The 18,526-nt window shown below is 46.3% G+C and overlaps 1 protein-coding gene across 9 annotated transcripts in view; it reads left to right on the top strand.

Moving 5' to 3' along the window:
- The first annotated feature begins 8,035 nt into the window (after positions 1-8,035).
- The window catches only part of BCL2L1 (BCL2 like 1), a 51,889-nt gene continuing 41,398 nt past the window's right edge, over positions 8,036-18,526 (top strand). The window contains exons 1-2 of one of the 9 annotated variants that reach the window (XM_027078640.1): positions 8,036-8,286; positions 9,675-10,368. In XM_027078640.1, the coding sequence (XP_026934441.1) occupies positions 9,805-10,368 (564 nt within the window). In that variant the 5' untranslated portion in view covers positions 8,036-8,286; positions 9,675-9,804. Of the gene's footprint in view, positions 8,287-8,547; positions 9,391-9,674; positions 10,369-18,526 lie in introns of those variants that run through there. The other 8 variants (XM_027078641.1, XM_027078642.1, XM_027078639.1 and 5 more) reach the window with 8 other exon arrangements.

Raw genomic sequence — 18,526 nt, forward strand, 5'->3', positions numbered from 1 at the left:
AGATAAATAAATAAATTTTTTAAAAAAAACGAGTTTGATAGATCTGGACTGATATGGAGATAATCTTTGAGACACATTCTGGAGTTAAAACACAAAGTGCTGATTGATTAGGGGTGTTTTTTTTTTCATTATGAAACTATTATGGGGTCTTTTTTCTGAACTTTAAGAACTATATTTTCTTACTGAAGTATAGTTGTCATAATGTTTTCTAAAAATATGCAAAACAGTGTACCACGTTTCCCATGGGTGTGATTAAGTATTAACAGCTAGCACTTACCGGGCACTTACCATAGGCCAGGCTCTGTTTGGAGTACTGTGCAGATAGTTAACTCATTTCATCCTGACAATAACCCTGTGAGGTAGGTAATGTTATCTATCCATTTTATAGATTGAGGAAGTTGAGACTCAGAGTGCTTAGAAAACTTCTCCAAGGTCACATAGTTTGTATGCAACAGAGCCAAGATTTGAACCCAAATAGGCCAGCTCTAGAGGCCAAACCCTTAACCACTGCCCTATATTACCTCTCCTAAACATGGATGTGTATATAGAGAGAAAGGTATGGAAGAATTCACAACAACCTGACAAGAGTGGGAATTTCAGAGGGAAGGAGCTAAACAGGACTCGTGGACAGAAAGGATAGATAATTGGATCTTTATCTTTAATTTTTTTAAAAGAATATATCCATGTGTTACTTGTGTGCTTTGAATTTATTATTTCTTATTATAGAAGGGGAGAGGAGTCTGCAAAGGAGAGAGGAGGGGGAGACAAGCTCTATATTTAAAAAGTGAGAGGGAAAGACCCAACATCTACTCCTGCCCTTTCCAAATCTTCTTCACTCCGTGTCTGTCACTCCCTCCACCATCCAACCTGTGGTCACCAGGCCAGAAATCTGGACCTGCCTTCCAGCTCACTGGAGACCTCCTGCTTCATGGAGAACAGACAACAGCTGGTCACTGGCTCTGGGTAGCGACGTAACCCTCAGACACCTCCAGGCAAGGTGGCTGTGATCACCTAAGGACACCCCCTGGAGAAGGTTGCAAGTGTGAGCCATTGGTGACAGTCATCAAAAAGATCTGTCTTCTGCAGTTCCCCTCCAACCAAACACAGGGATCTCTGTGGGTGTCCTGGTCTCTTCCTTCCTAGCTGATGTGTAATCCATTTTGGAGGAAGGATTACAGACACCTTAGCACACAGTGATTAAAAGCGATGAATTATAGAAAACAACCCAAGTATCCACCAACTGATGAGTAGATAAAATGTGGTAAATCCATACAATGGAATAGTATTCTTTAATAAAAGGAATAAAATACCGATACATACAACGTGGGTGAACCTGAAACATTATACTAAGTGAAAGAAGCCAGACTCAAAAGGACAAATATTGTATGATTCCATTCATATGAAATTTCCAGAATAGGCAAATCCATAGAGACAGAAATTAGATTAGTGGTTGCCAGGGGCTGGGGGCTGGGGGGATAGAGAGGAACTACTGATGCAGGGGTTTTTTTCAATAAGCTCACGTAAGGTAAGTGGTAGCCAGACTCAAGAGGTGCCTTTGTCTTCTTCTGGGAGTTGGAAGAGGGGAATCACTTGAAATTCCATCCTCTCCATTTGCAGTGGGCCCTGGCCTAGGTCAAACTACTTTAATATGGGATTTAATATGGGAGACTTTTCTATGTTAAAAATTTTTTAAATTACAAATATTATACACGATTATGACAGAGTGAGAATATATGTTAGGTGCTGTGTATTTATTACTTTATTTAATCATTGCAACACCCTTACCAGGTAGGTGCTATTATTTTCAATTTCCAGATGAAAAAAGCCGAGGCTCAAAAGAGGTGACATAGGGCTTCCCTGGTGGCGCAGTGGTTGAGAGTTCGCCTGCCGATGCAGGGCACATGGGTTTGTGCCCTGGTCAGGGAGGATCCCACATGCCGCGGAGCGGCTGGGCCCGTGAGCCATGGCCGCTGAGCCTGCGCGTCCGCAGCCTGTGCTCCACAACGGGAGAGGCCACAACAGTGAGAGGCCTGCGTACTGCAAGAAAAAAAAAAAAAGAGGTGACATAACTTACTCAAGGTCACACAGCAGAGTTAAGATTTGCAGTCAGATCCATATGAGTTTATAAATATTTATGAAGTAAAAAGTGAAAATGCCCTAAGCCTCCCCCCCTACCCCATTGTCAATCCCACTCCTCAGTTTAAAAATTAGTGTTAAAAGATGAGTGTGAATCTTTCAAAGGCTTTTAATGCAAATACAAACCCTCATATATCTATATCTATAAACGCATGCATTTTTGTATTTTACATATGTGTGTGTTTATATATTTAAAAATTTTTCATTTCAAAAGTATTGCCTACTTGTTTGTAATATTTGGCAAATATAGAAAATAATAAAGAACCAAAAAAATAACTATAACCTAGCCTTTAGAAGCAACCTCTCCACTCTTCGCATTTAAGTGTATTTCCTTCTAGTTTTTTAAATCTAATAAACTGATTTTATTAGATATTGAGTAGATACAAATATAAATGTATGTATATGTAAAATGAATGAAAGGCATAAAGAATAGTAAGGCAACACATTCTGTACACATACGTACGATTTAATTTAACAAGAAGAACATTTCTATTCTCTTTCAAGCTCCCAACTTTATCCTGTTCCCTGGTTCATCCTGTACCCTCCCCTGTGAAGGTGCAATGGCTGTCTTGAATGTTGTGTTGATTATTCCCTTATACTTCTTTATAATTTTACCACATAGGTATATTTCCCTGTATGAATTATCTACTTATTGCTGCAGAACAGATTACCTCCAAACTTAGCAGCTTACCATGACAAGCGTTATTATCTCATACAGTTTCTGAGGGTCAGGAATTCAGTTTAAGAGAGTGGTTCTGGCTCAGGGTCTCAAATAATGTTTGTAGTCAACCGTTGGCTGAGTCATCTGAAGGCTCGGTGGGGCGGGAGGATCTAGTTTCTCATTACACATGGGCCTCTCCATACTGTTACTCTCCATGGCTGTTCACAACATGGCAGCTGGCTACTTCCAGAGTGAGTGATGAGACAGAGAGATAGAAGAGAGAGAGAGAAAGAGAGGCATGCCATCATCTCTGCCATTTGTTATCAATCACACAGAACATTGTGAGAGGGGACTACACAAAAGTGTGAATGCCAGGAGGCAGGGATCTTTGGGGGCCTTCTTGGAGGTGGCTGGCTACCACAAACCCTACACAGTGTGTCAGTTAATTTTGCCTGTTTTCAAACTATATATAAATGGAATCATACTGCATTATTCTTTTGCAATGTTTTTCATGCAATGTGTTTCTAAGATTCTTTCAAGCTGTGTACAGCTAAATCTGCTTATTTTTTCACTGTCATATTACTATGTAAAAACATACTACTATTTGGTTAATCATTTGCTATAATTAACAGTTGGGTAGTTTCCATATTTTTGCTAAAAGAAGTAGTATTGCTATAAACATCCTTATACCTGCATCTCACACGTGTTAAGAGTTATTTTAGAGCATATATCAAAAAATAGAATTGCTGGGTCATAGGTTGTAGGCATCTTCAATTCTACTTGGTAACAATACAATTTTTTCCAAAGTTATTCCATATTCTTGAATCACACTTGATTTTATCAGATTTTCTTGGCCGAGGTGAGGGAGTTGCTGGCGAGGCAGTAGTGCCGTCAGCAGAGTAGAAGGACTTGAGCTCACCTCCTCTCACGAAAACACCAAAATCACAACTGACTGCTGAATAACCATCTACCAAAAAAAGGCAGATTTTCTCATTTTTGCCAATCTTGTGGGTGTGAAATGATATCTCACTGAGGTTTTAATCTGCATTTTTCCTGATAACTGGTGAGGTTGAGCATCTACCTCAATCTCTGGTTTATTGACCACTCTATTTCCATTCCTCTTTAGCATCTGCACAAGGGCTTTCTCCATTTTTCTTTTGTCTTTATCATATTGATTTCCCAGCCTTTTTTCCTATACATGGTATTTAGAGTTGAGATCATGTCACACATCTAATTTTGTATACTTTTATTTTCACTTCATATTACACCATAAGCATCTCCTCGTCATCTAAATCTCAGCAAATGTGTTTTTAAACAATGCTTTCCAATTAAAAAAAATAGTCATGTTTAGATAATATAGAAATTATAAAAAGGAAAATAAAATCATCCATAATTTGATTATGTAGCAATAACCACCTTTTTGCATCCTGGCATAATTCTTTCTACTATATGTTGCATGTAATGTACATTTTTTAGTAAATTAGAATAATTCTCAGTATAGCTTTGTAACCCTTTTTTTTTTTTTACAAAGTGTTATGTTTTGAGTATTTTTCCCCATCATTAAATATGTGTGAATTTAACCCATTTAAAGTATCACCCTATTTACTGAATTCTCAGTTTTAATTTTTCTTTCCTGTGTTATAAATAACCTAGTATAAACATCTCTGTGGATAAAATTTGGTTGCATTTCACTTCTTTTCTTAAATTCAATTCCAATCAAAGATTATTTTTCAATGATCTTTCCAGAGCCATTTTTAAGGCTCTTGATAAATATTGCAAAGTTCCCTTCCCCAAAGGCTCTATCTTCCCCCTATAAATCTCTTCATGTCCTTTCTGTTCAAAAAGCCTGGTTGGCTCCTCCAGTGCCTATTTAGTGTCCTGCACATGCAGATACATGTTTACATTCAGTCTCCTTTGCTACCATTCCCTCTTAGCCATCCCATCTGGACTCTCCTGTTAACTCTCCATGCCTTTGCTGAGGCAGCACCTTCCACCTTAAATACCCCTCACACCTCTGCTCTCTCCTGGCCTCCCAAAGCACATCAGAGACTTCCATAATAAAAATTTCCAGGGCTTCCCTGGTGGCGCAGTGGTTAAGAATCTGCCTGCCAATGCAAGGGACACAGGTTCGAACCCTGGCCCGGGAAGATCCCACATGCTGCGGAGCAACTAAGCCCGTGTGCCACAACTACTGAGACTGAGCTCTAGAGCCCGCGAGCCACAACTATTGAGGCCACGTGCCACAACAACTGAAGGCTGCACGCCTAGAGCCCGTGCTCCACAACAAGAGAAGCCACGACAATGAGAAGCCCGTGCACCGCAACGAAGAGTAGCCCTGGCTCACCGCAACTAGAGAAAGCCCACGCACAGCAGCGAAGACCCAACACAGCCATAAATAAATAAATTTATTTTTTTAAAAAATTTCCACATTGAAGTGATTGTGACACCACAGGTTTTAAAAATGGAAATCAGATCATGTCCTGTACCAGTTTAAAACCTTCCCATGGGGACTTCCCTCGTGGCACAGTGGTTAGGAATCCGCCTGCCAGTACAGGGGACACGGGTTCGAGCCCTGGCCTGGGAGGATCCCACATGCCACGAAGCAACTAAGCCCATGAGCCACAACTACTGAGCCTGCACTCTAGAGCCCGCGAGCCACAACAACTGAGCCCGCGCGCCACAACTACTGAAGCCCACACACCTGGAGCCCGTGCTCTGCAACAAGAGAAGCCACCGCAATGAGAAGCCCGCGCACGGCAATGAAGAGTATAGCTCCTGCTCGCCGCAACTAGAGAAAGCCTGCCTGCAGCAATGAAGACCCAACGCAGCCAAAAATAAAAATAATTAAATAGAATAAATTAAAAAAAAAACACCTTTCCATGGAACATAAAAAATTCAGAAATTGACACAAATACACTTGGGAATATAGATTATGGTAATGGAGACATTTCAAGTGAGCTGGAAAAGATGATGATATTGGGATAATTGGGTAGTTATTTAGAAAAAATTTATGGATTCCTGCCTCACATCTTACACTGAAGGGAATTTATGATGGAACATAGATTGAAATGTAAAATATGAAACCAAGTAGAAGAAAACAGAATTATTTTTATGATATCAAACAGAGGTCTTCATAAGAATGACATAGAACCTGGAAACCACAAAGGAAAAAGACATACATTAAAATACATAGAAGGGCTTCCCTGGTGGCGCAGTGGTTGGGGGTCTGCCTGCCGATGCAGGGGACACGGGTTCGTGCCCCGGTCCGGGAAGATCCCACATGCCGCAGAGCGGCTGGGCCCGTGAGCCATGGCCGCTGAGCCTGCACGTCCGGAGCCTGTGCTCCGCAACGGGAGAGGCCACGGCAGTGAGAAGCCCACGTACCGCAAAAAAAAAAAAAAAAAAAACAACATAGAAAATAAAAGTTTTTCCATAATAATAAATAATAAGCTGGAAAACTATTTATGACTTATATGTAGGAAAAAAAAGGATAAACATTCTACAAATCAATGAGAAAAAAGTTCAACAGAAAGACCAACTGAAAAAAGGGCAAATGAAATGCATAGAGAATTCATCAGAACAAGACATTCTCCCCCAAAAAGACTCATAAATATGAAAAATTGCTCAACTTCACTCTTAATAAAAAGAAATCAAAATAAGAGTGTCTCTCAGTTTTTATCTGATTGGTGAGGATAAAAAGGTTTGATAACACACTGTGTAGCTCAGGATGTGAGGAAATAGGCAGTCTCATACTTTACTGATGGGAGGACAAACTGGTACAGCTGCTATGTAGAGCACATTGCCAATATGAATTAAAACGAAACAAAAAACAAATTCATATACTCAGTTACTGGTAATTCCACTTTCAGGAATTTACTTAACAGATAAACTCCCACATATGCAAAATAACAAATGGATAAGTTATAGCTTTATTTATAATAAGATAGGACTGGAAACTACCTAAGTGTTCCCAAATAGGGGACTGGGCAAGTAAATTATGGCATATCTTTATAAAGTTGTGTGTTAATTTAAAAAATGAAGGCCGACTATAAACATAGAGCTCAGCCAAAAAAAAGCAAGATGTAGAAGTGTCTATAGCAAGCGACAGGTTGTGTAAAAACATTTATACATATAAATTTGCTTGTGAATACAGTGACCGTCTCTGAAAGACTACAGAGGAAAGGGCTTAAGAGTGATGACCTCTGTGAGGGGAACTAGGGATTGGAAAGCAGGTGTGGGAAGAGGACTTAATTCTATGCTCTTTGGTGTATTTTTAATATCCTATTTTTAATCAATTAAATTACCACAAAATAAAACACCTTTGAATGTTTAGAATCAAGTCTAACTCACTTCCATGGTCAACTTTTCAACCTCCTCTCAACCCACATTTGCCCTCCCTCAGTCACGCTGCTTCTCCTTCAGTTTCTGGGAAATGCCAAGATCTTACTGCCTAGGGACACTTTGCACAAGCCAGTCCCTCTGCCAAGGTTGATGTTCTCTAAACTCTTCCGATGAGTTGGCATCTTCCTACACTTCAGGTCTTGGGTCCTGTGTCGTCTCTTCAAAGAGGCCGTCTCTGGCACCCTACACAAACAATTGAAACAGTTGAAAAAAAGCCTCTCTTCCTCACTGGGCAGGGAGGACAAAGCTTACGTCTCTCACCACCCACTCTAAAGGAGCACCTCTTCCTTCACCCTCTTTATGACAATACCCTGATTTGCTTTCTTAAGAGCACTAGTCACTATTTGAAATTACCGTGTTCGTTTTCTTAGTTGTTTACTGTCTCTCTCCATCTCAAGGGTTTAAGTCTCTATGAAAGCACGGGCCATGTCTTGTCTTGTTCCTAACTCTAACTTCAGCAATCCAAACAATAAACATTTGCTGAGAGAAATTATGCAGCATATACTAGGGACTTCACAAATAACAACTTTTTTAATCATCACAATAACTCAATGAGGGAGGTTGGTTTTTACTCATTTTACAGTTACGGATAATTGAGGCACCCAGCAGTTGAGTAACTTGCCCAACCAGCAAAGCTGGAATCCCAGACACAAGGTTCTTAGACACAACGCGATGCTTTTTCGATATATAAACTGACGGGTGGATGAAACTGGCTAAATGAATGAATGAATGGAAATGTGAACATAAACGTTGATTTTTTTTTTCTTGCGTCTCCGGGTTCCCCAGCTCCACCGCAAGGGGACGCTCCCGCCCAGTTCTTGACGCCAGTCCTCAAGGCGCGCACTCCCCTTGCGTCTCGGGCTCGCGCGCGCTGCCGCGGCACCGGAAGTGACTGAGCTTGCAAGTTCTCCCGGTCTCTTCAGGGGAAACTGAGGCCGACTCGTTCGGAAGAGACAGCGCGAGCCTTCAGCCAGGTAGGCCGGCCCAGGTCCACGGCGCGGAACTTGGCCGCGAAGAGCGCTCGCGTCCGAAAACGACCTGGCCCATGAAGGGGGTATGTGGCCCCCCACGGTTCGCGGGGCTCGCAGGTGAGAGCGCCGCCTCCCCTGTGCGTGGCAGGCGCTGCGCCCAATGGGAGCCCTCGCCGTCCTGCTTGCGTGCTACCTGGGCTCGCTGATTGGCTACGCCGGGGCGGGCCGCCGGGGGCGAGACCCCTCCTCCCAGAAAGGTCTAGGGGGCGCCCCTGAGGGAGAGTAGTTGCCTAGCAACGGGGCGGTGGCCGGGCGGGTACCCGGCCTAAAGCGCGGAGGAAGCTGCGAGGCCGCAGCCCACCGACCCCGGGCTCCGGAGAGGTGCAGCTCCCGGCCCCCAAGCCCTCCCGGGGGCGCCAGGAAGCCGCCTGTCCCCAGGAAAACGTGGTCTCAGCTGTGGGGGGTCTCGAGCTGGCCTCGACCCCTCTCTCTGACACGAGAAGAGGCCCGGCGCCTCACCCTCGCCCGGTCTTTGTGTAGGGCGCCGGCGGCCATTGTGTCCGTGCGGGGAATGGAGGACCCGGCAATCCCGCACCGCCACCGCCAAGTCCAGGGCCTTTGGGGAATTCAGAGAAAACCAGCGGCGTTTCTGGGGGGTCCCCGGCTTTCAGCTTCCCAGAAAGGCCCGGGGATGGCCTTTCCAAAGTCAGAGCGCAGATCCGAGGCAGTTTTTCCCTCTCTCCGCCCCTCATCGAAACCTTGAGCCCCATTGAGAAGTCCCTTCAGGGTTTCTTCGGAAACCTCACCTTGGGCTGGTACTTAAATAGAAAAAAACAAAAACTAAACCTCACACCAGCCATCTCCGAGAGAGTTCTCCTGGCTCCCAGTAGGAGGCGGAGAGCCAAGGGGCGTGCAAGAGCGAGGGGGCTGGGCTCCCGGGTGGCAGGAGGCCGCGGCTGCTGAGCGGCCGCCCTCGATCTGGGCGATGGAGGAGGAAGCAAGCGAGGGGGCCGGTTCTTGAGCTTCGTAATTCCTGTGTCGCCTTCTGAGCTCTCAGTCCGCCGGGTCGCATGATCCCTCCAGCCGGAGCTGCTTTTTTTGCCAGCCGCCGCGAGGCCGGTTGAGTTACCGGCATCCCGGCTGCCACCTCCTAGCCCGACCTATGATACAAAAGATTTTCCGGGGGCTGCACCTGCCTGCCGTTGCCCGAGACATTTGAATGTAGGTGGTGCGGGGGTGGGGTTGGGGGGCAGACTGCCCATTGGGGTGACTTTCTGAGGAAGACATTTTGGGGAAAATGGGATGGTTGAGGTAAAAAAAAAAAAAAAAAAAGCCGGTGTGATGATTCAGAGCCCACTGGTGCTTTCAATTTGACTTCATTCAAGTCCCTTGGAAGCTAGACCCAGACCTTCATAAGAGCCGCAAAGAACCCAGGGCTGGTACCTGGAGAGGGAATGGGATGTTGTAGGGTAAATGGCATGCATATTAATTTTTTTTTCCTGAAGCTCTTTCTCTCCCTTCAGAACCTTATCTTGGCTTTGGATCTCAGAAGAGAACCACTAAGCAGAGACCAGACTCAGTGAGTGAGCAGGTGTTTTGGACAATGGACTGGTGGAGCCCATCCCTATTATAAAAATGTCTCAGAGCAATCGGGAGCTGGTGGTTGACTTTCTCTCCTACAAGCTTTCCCAGAAAGGATACAGCTGGAGTCAGTTTAGCGATGTGGACGAGAACAGAACTGAGGCCCCAGAAGGGACTGAATCAGACATGGAAACCCCCAGTGCCATCAATGGCAACCCATCCTGGCACCTGGCAGACAGCCCTGCGGTGAATGTAGCCACTGGCCACAGCAGCAGCTTGGATGCCCGGGAGGTGATCCCCATGGCAGCGGTGAAGCAAGCGCTGAGGGAGGCAGGCGATGAGTTTGAACTGAGGTACCGGCGGGCATTCAGCGACCTGACATCCCAGCTCCACATCACCCCAGGGACGGCATATCAGAGCTTTGAGCAGGTAGTGAACGAACTCTTCCGGGATGGGGTGAACTGGGGTCGCATTGTGGCCTTTTTCTCCTTCGGTGGGGCACTGTGCGTGGAAAGCGTAGACAAGGAGATGCAGGTATTGGTGAGTCGGATTGCAGCTTGGATGGCCACTTACCTGAATGACCACCTAGAGCCTTGGATCCAGGAGAACGGCGGCTGGGTAAGGACCACGCCCCTTGTGTGTCCCTTTTCCTTGGCCTCTGGTCAGATTCCCAACAGCCTTTCCCCTATGTGTCTTTCTCTTATTCTGGGTGATTATTGGAGACGTTGTTTGTTAAGGAGACCTGATTGGCCTCATTGCACCACAAGAGGTTAACTGTTCTGAAATACAGGTGACCTAGTTCTGCAAGGACCAGACATCTTCATTCTGGTCATCCTCATGACCCTACTCTTTCATACTTGTGTTCTAGTTTCTCTGCAGAGGAAAACATAGCCTGTGTGTTCATTTGGCCCCAAACCTTTGAGAGTGGGAAGTTAGTCCAGTGTTCCCCTCACCCTGACATAATGGCTCACCGTGCTAAGGGGTGATGAGTGTAATGCCTGCAGAAGATAGTGAGTATCAGTGACCCACAAGCCCCTTCAATCTTACTCCCCTGGGATGTCAATCCTGGCCCGGGCTTCCCTCCCCCAAATCAAGTTCCCTTTATTTCAGAGTTTGCATGACCAGACTTTGCATCCCCCTGGCTTGGATGGCTGAGGATTGTCTGATTTTAGGGTGTTAGCTGTGCCAGTGGGCCAGTTGTGTTTGTGCTGCGCCCCTATGTTCATTGGCTCTAAAGTGTGCAACTTTCTGTGTGGTTGGCCAGTTTGCGGAGCTCTTGCTGTGTCACTCATTAAGCCCAGGGACTTTGCACCTCACTGCCTGGGGTCGGTTGGGGAGCTCCAGCTGTTACGCCTGTTGCTTTCCGGCCGGGGCCCTGGGGCCTCTTCACTGAGCACTGTTTGCTGGCAAAGCAAGAACCTGGTCTGTGGGGCTCCTTGGAACATTGAGATTCAGTGACAGACTTCAGAAACAAACTGACACAGGTGTGAGTTCCAGCCCTGTCACATAACTAGCCGTGTGACCTTGGACAGGACAGTTTACCTTGAGCCTCAGCTTCTTCCACTAAAAAAATGTGGCAAGCCCTCCTTGCCTTGCAGTCCTTGGAGCTAATGTGAGCACAGTGATGGACACCAGCAAGTTTGCTGTAGTAGTCGTCGTCGGTCCCAGGTATACTTTCTGGGCCCAGCAGTTGTGCCTCGTTCCTTTGCCAGGGAGGGGAATTCCCTTGCCCATCACCAAGTCAGGGTGAGCTAGTGGTGAGAGATTCTTTACTGGCGGTCATTGTAGGCAGTTTTTGCTTTTCTGCAGTGAACTCAGTTCTATCTCCTTGCTTATCTCCCTGCCTCGGGGAGGGGCAGGGCTTATGAGAGGTATTTTGTCCCCTCAGAAAACCCAGAAAATCAAGCAGCCTGTGGAAAATAAGTCATTGATTGAAGGAGCTGAGGTGGAAAGGGCCATGCATCGTGGACTCAGGAATGTTAAGAATGCAATTATCCAGAGGCTGGGCCTAGGGTGTGGTAGGCACTTCAGTTTACCACAGAGCAAGGGACCTCCTGGAACCCCACCCCCTGTCTTATTTCCCATTTCTTTGCAACTTCATCAACTCTTCCCACTGCCAGTTCTTGTAAAAGGCAAAGGGGTCAAGTCAGTAGAGGTCAGAAGACTGGGGTGGGGTTGCGGAAGGTAAAGGTGGAGGGCTTTCTTTAGCTAAGGCTGGCAGACTTGAAAGCTTTTCTGTAAATGAACTCCCTGGAGAGATAAATGATTAAATAGTTCCTATTGGTTTGTGGGATGACCTCTCTTATTCCCCCCTGCTTTGATTCTCTTTGGGGGCAAATATTTGTTTAACTTATTACAGGAGGGACAGGATTCCAGCATTTCTGACACACCTTCTGAGGCATCTCCAAGTAGAGACTTGGGCCATTTGCCCACTTTGCCTGACCGTTGTCTTTGGCCGGTGGTCCTAATACAGGTGGGTTGTTGCCAGCTATTAACAAAAGGCAATATGGGAAAGGTTCCTGGCCTGCCAGACAGCCTCTGAGAGGGCTGCCTGGACCAGAGAATTGCTAGTCACCTGGTATTGCACGTAGAAAGAGGTTTTAGACACAGCAGCACTGGGCAAGTTCGTTAGATCACCACTGGATTGAAATTCCATCTTCTGTCTCTTTGCTCAAGAAAGAGGTTTTAGACACAGCAGCACTGGGCAAGTTCGTTAGATCACCACTGGATTGAAATTCCATCTTCTGTCTCTTTGCTCAAGAATTATCAGAGCCCGTTGGACAGCATACCGTATGTTACTTCCTCTTGGTGAACAGAGGGGATGTGTGCAGAAGAGCCAGTTATGTCAGAACCATTTCTGGGCACGCATTCTCCCTGAGGCCAGGAGGTAAAGAACATGTGACATGGGATCCTTTGGGTAGAGGGTACCCGCCCACTTCCCTCTCAGGGACCATCCTGTTTGACTTACGGACTGGCTATTGCAATGGCATCTCATAACCTTCCTGGAGGCTGTGGCTGGGGGATCCATGAGTGTAAGAGTTACGGGCCATTCCACCCTGGGATATGCTCTAAATTTAGCATCCCTACAGGAAAGGAAAAGGAAATGAGCCTTTAGAGAGTACATTTTATGCATGAGGCATTATGTTAGGTATTTTACTTATGCAACCAAAATTCACTGAGCATCTACTATGAGGAAGGCATGTGCTAGGTGCTGGCCATAAGCAAAACATGGTACTTTCTTTCATGGAAATGACATGCTATTTCATATACTCCACACAATAACCTTCTAAGGTAGGTGGGTTTATTCCCAGTTTACATATGAAGCTGCTGGTAGCTAAGTGACTGGCCCCAGGTATTCCTCAGCCAGTTAAGTGACTGAGTGAGAATTTACACCTAGGTGGGCCTGACTCCAAAGCCTAAACTCTTTGCCTGCATTTCAGGTTGTCCTAGGAGTAATAATGTGAGCCAAAGGTGCTGTTGGGCCAAGCAAAACATGCCTGTGGAGGTGCTCACTCGAGTCTGATGCTGGCCTTGTTCAGGAGTTGCAGGAAGAACAGCACCTTTGTTGGCAGTAGCGGGCTGCCAAAGGCATGTGTGTAGCCTCCGCACATTCTGGCACTGGTAAAACTCAAGTGGGTGTCAGGGTTTTGCCCGGTGAGAGTGGGCTTCTTTTTTTTTTTTTTGGCGGTACGCGGGCCTCTCACTGTCGTGGCCTCTCCCATTGCGGAGCACAGGCTGCGGATGCGCAGGCCCAGCGGCTCCGCGACATGCAGGATCCTCCCAGACCGGGGCACGAACGCGTGTCCCCTGCATCGGCAGGCGGACCTTCAACCACGGCGCCACCAGGGAAGTCCTGAGAGTGGGCTTCTTGTTAATTTTTCATTGTTAAAACTTTCTCAAGCCCTACCAGTAGGTAAGAATTGTGTGCATAAAGGGAGAATATGGCTTGCTCCAGGTGTGTCTACTTAATTGTGGGTGATGCTCCAAGGACTGGAATTCCACACATATAACCACACCACCGCCTACCTGGAGTCACCTGCCAAGATGCTGAACCTGTTTATCTCTCTTGTCCATCCATCTCTCGCCCCTGTAAAATGAAATAAAGATAGACAGCTGCCATAGCTTGACTCTAGTAAAGGATCTAGAACAAAGGCTCTCCTTGGCCTTAACTGCAGGATGGAGGTGCCTCTTTTAAGGAATGGGCTACCTGCCTACGAAAACTGAACTTTGCCCCCAGAGTTTCTTGAGAAACAAAGCCAGCCGCTGAGATGTTCACTAGAATGATAGGGACAGAGTGTTTCTGGGGCTTTCCAATGGGAATGTGGACAGCTATGTGGTGGGGACCCAAGTGGGCCAGGCCATTTTGTTATCACTGTCCCTGGGAAACCCCTTAGCTTGATGGAAACACCATTGTTGAAAGCAATGAACAGTTGTTGGGGCGGGGGTGGCGGAGAAACCATAATTTGGCCTTTCCCAGGCTGCATAGCTCTGTGGTCTTCTAGTTTCTGTAGGTTTCTTCTTGCCTGTTCTGTCTTCTTTGGCACTAATGTATGCTTCGCTGAAGCACCTCAGCGACTTTTGCAGATCTCAGCAGCTGTTCGCAATTCTGTGGTTTTCTTGGGGAAACCCCATTAGAAACCCCAAACGTGGAAATTTTTAGTAATCTCTCATTCAGGTCCCAAAGTGAGGTAGCAGTGTCTCAGGGGCTCCCCCTCAAAACACCCGGTTCTTCTGGATGTACATTTGAAGTTGCCCTTAAAACGCCATCACCATCACAGGGTTTTCCAGGCTTCCTGAGACTGATTTCCCCAGTAGCCCCACAGAGCCCTTAAGCTTCTGGTAGAAAATACCCAAGTATTTTTTCAGGGGTCCCCAACAGAACCTAGAGGGTTTTCTTGGCTTTTGTGTGGGTAGTCACCAGATTTGTTTGGGCTACAGGAAGCAGCAGTTGTTACTTGTCCCTTCCCCAGCAGGTATCTGTCCTGAGACCAGTGGCTTGGGCGTCCTCCCTGGTTTTTCCAGTGCCCTCAGCCTTCCATTACAGGGCTTTATTTTAGCAGCGATGGTTTTGTCTGGGTTTAGCATGGATAGGTTTAGGGGTAATTCCCAGTGAGCTGCTCTTCTACAGAAACATAATCTCCTACTACCTAATGAGCAGGGCTCTGTCCCCACCCCCAACCTTCAACCTAATTCCATGGAGTTCCTCCCCAAGGACTCCCTCTCTTTTCTTTGAAGGAGCCACTCTGCTCCTGGATCCGCTTCTCTTCTGTCTCTCCAGCCGACAGTCTGTCTTCCCCGTTCCCAGTTGGCAGATCTAAGTCAGACAATCCCACTGGGTCTTTTTGTTTAGCATGGGGAAGAGAAGACCCAGGAGACCACGGTCACTGGTTTCAAATATCTGCAGGAAGAGGGGCTAAGACTTTTTTATTGGTATAGTACCCAGCAGAACTTGGATAGGTAAATCACAGTGGTAGAGTTTAAATTAGTATAAAGAAGACATCTAACACTACCATACCTCTACCAGGTTTAGGAACTTCCTGAGGGTGGAGTCCACATCTTGTCCATACTTGTTTAATCAGCACTGAGCAGAGGTCTTAGGCATAGCAGGTACCTAATGAAAGAGAAGAGAAGCCGCCTAAATTTCTGAAGAAACAGACACTTATCAAACCAGAATAATAGTAATAGGAATTGCCCTTTATCTAATCATTCATTCTTTTTTTTGGCTGCATTGGGTCTTCATTGCTGCGCGTGGGCTTTCTCTAGCTGTGGAGAGCAGGGGCTACTCTTCATTGGGTGTGCGGGCTTCTCATTGTGGTGGCTCCTCTTGTTGCGGGGCACAGGCTTTAGGTGTGCGGGCTTCAGTAGTTGTGGCTCGCGGGCTCTAGAGCACAGGCTCAATAGTTGTGGCACACGGGCTTACTTGCTCTGTGGCACGTGGGATCTTCCTGGACCAGGGCTTGAACCCGTGTCCCCTGTATTGGCAGGCGGATTCTCAACCACTCTGCCACCAGGGAAGTCCCTAAACATTCATTCATTGATTCAGATAATATTAATTGAGCTCCTGCTGTGTGTCAGGCTGTCCTAGGCACTAGCAGTACAGCATTAAATAAAATTAAGTTTGCATTGTGGAGCTTACATTCTAGTGGGGAGAAACAGACAACGTGTAATTACATACATACATAACATATATCAGGTGATACTAAGTGCTATGAAGAAAATAAAGCACATTGAGGCATAAGGCATGCCTAGCAAAAGGAGGTAAGGCTGCAATTTTAAAAGAGTGCATAGAGAACGCATCACCAAAAGGTAATATTTGAGCCAAGGCCTGAAGAAGGTAAGGTGGTGGTCGATGTGGGTACCTGTAGAAAGAGTGTTATAAGCAGAGGGATGGACTCAGGAGGGAGTGTGCTTGGCATGCTCAAGGATGAGCAAGAAGGCCAGTGTAGCTGGAGAAGAAACAGTAAGAGAGTGGTAGGAGGTGAGAGGGGAGAGTGGTTGGGATTGAGGGGGGAGAGGTGGCCTGGGGCCCAATCACATGGCCCTTTACAGGTGATGGTGAGGACTTGGCTTTGGTAGAATGAGAGAGGCCAGGAGAAGATTAGGAGCAGGGGTGAAATGATCTGAATTCTGCAAGGGTGGCAGCCAGGAGCCCAGTGAAGAGGCTGGTGAAAGCTGTCAAGTGAGAAAGAAGAGTGGCTTGGATCAGGAGGTAGAGGTGGAAATGGTGAAAAGGGACCAAGACCAGGCTTGCACATGGCATATTGATGGGTCTGGCCACCTTGAAAGCCACATTTTTTAACCACTTGGAGATCATAGAATCAGGGCTAAATAAGCTAGATGTTCTGGGATAGTCTCTTCAAATGTGGTGTGCTGAATGGTCCTCCTCCACTCTAGCACTAATTCTGTGTGGATAACTGCACCATGTCTGGGTTGAGGTCCCACATCACCCATGTCTAGCTCTGTGACTTTGGGCAAGCTCCTTGAACTCTCTGAACCTTGGGGCAAATATTACATGCCTCACAAGGCCATGGCGAAGACCTAACGAGATCTGCCTGAGATGCATAGAGCCTGGCACAGGTTGGTATCATAATTCTGATTATCTTTGCCACAGAACTCGTGTTGGAGACCCATTCACAGAATCTACAGCGTCTATTCTCCCTTGTTTGGACTCCGTAGTGACCTTTGGGCATATCCTTAGGGCAGGCAGGCCGTAGCAGTGTTCCTGTCCTGCCAGGAGCTCCGTAGTGTTCCTTTGCATGTTGGTCAAGCACTGGTCTTAGTCAGGATCCCAGTTCTAGTCTCAAATCTGCCTTGACTCACTGTCTCACTTTGGCCAAGTCATTTTACCCCTAGGCCCCAGTTTCCCCATCTGTAAGATGGAGGGTTGAAGCTGAGTCTAGGAATCCTGCTTCTCACTGGCCCTAGGCCTTGTGGATTCCATCATTATGGCATATTTCATGATAGTTATGCTTTAGGGTGGCTCTTTCCTATCAACAGCTGCAGCACTTTAATTGCTAAAAATTAACTAATCCCAGTGTTAATGTAGGGTAGTTTATCACTGACCCCACAATATTTCTACTCCACATTTATGTAGAACTTTACAGCTTAGAAAGCACTTTCATATCCACCTTGCCTTTAAAAATTGTTTTAAATTTTTTATTATTATTATTTTTAATGGAGTGAGTTCTGCTCATTATTTCCCTGAGGGACTGTGGTTCCAGTGTTCCCAGATACTTTGTATTTTTTTGGCCCTGCAGCATGCAGGATCTTAGTTCCCTGATGAGGGATCGAACCTGTGCCCCTGCAAGTGGGAGTCCTAACCACCGACTGCCAGGGAATTCCCCCCACCTTGCCTTTCTGATGCTTATAAACCAACCACCCAGGGAGGTGAGCAGAGAGAAACCAGGCTGAGAAAGATGAAGTGACTTGCCCAAGGTTACATCAGGAGGAAGATGCAGGGTTTGGGCTTTCACATCTGGACTAGACCACTTATGTCATGTGTGACCTTGGGCAAGTCTTTTAACTTGTAAATGGCTATAATAATAGCGCTTTGCACTGAAGATTCAGTGAGTTAGTTCATGTCAAAAGGCTCTCAGAATAGTGACTGTCAGTATCAGCAGCAACCAGCAGCCGCAACCAAGGGCTCCTTCAGTCACATCATCTGGCTTCCCGTTTATTACATATTGATTTTTGTAAATAATGTTTTTGCAGAAAGAAACTGCCTTTAGGACCTTCTGCTACTTGGTTTCATCCCTGATGAGACTCTCAGGCCAAGCCAGAGCCTTAAGGCTAGCTCCAAGCTACAGGGCTTTTTGGGCAGACTCCAGAGCTCCCCTCGGAACTAGAGGTTTTTCTCTCACTCTTCAGGAAATGCCATTGCAATGACTTCCATGGACTGCTTCCTGTCCCACCCCAGCAGTCGGATTCTTGCTGGCTAGAGTGTGGAAATTGGAAAGTAATATCCCTAAAGGCTCCCCCCTCACACAAACTCCTTTTTTTGGCCATGTCTCTCCCTTTCCTCTTGTCAGTTACTTTCTTCGCTTCCTCCCCCTTCACCCTTCACCTAGCTTCTCTCTCCAGCCTGTGATCATCCCTTTAAGGTTTAGAAAATGCATTTCCACTGAGTTCTGTCAGAGTTTTACACCCACCCCACACTGGGGGTTGGTCAGAACTCCTGGGTTCTCTCCTGGCTCCACACTAAGTAGCAGTTTTAGTCTTGGACTCCCCCTAGAGGGACATTAAACCTGTCACTTGCAGTGCCTTGTGTCATCCATTA

Source organism: Aethalodelphis obliquidens, unplaced genomic scaffold, assembly GCF_003676395.1.
Source record: "Aethalodelphis obliquidens isolate GAN/ISIS:26980383/991018 unplaced genomic scaffold, ASM367639v1 scaffold42, whole genome shotgun sequence".
Lineage (NCBI taxonomy): Eukaryota > Metazoa > Chordata > Mammalia > Artiodactyla > Delphinidae > Aethalodelphis > Aethalodelphis obliquidens.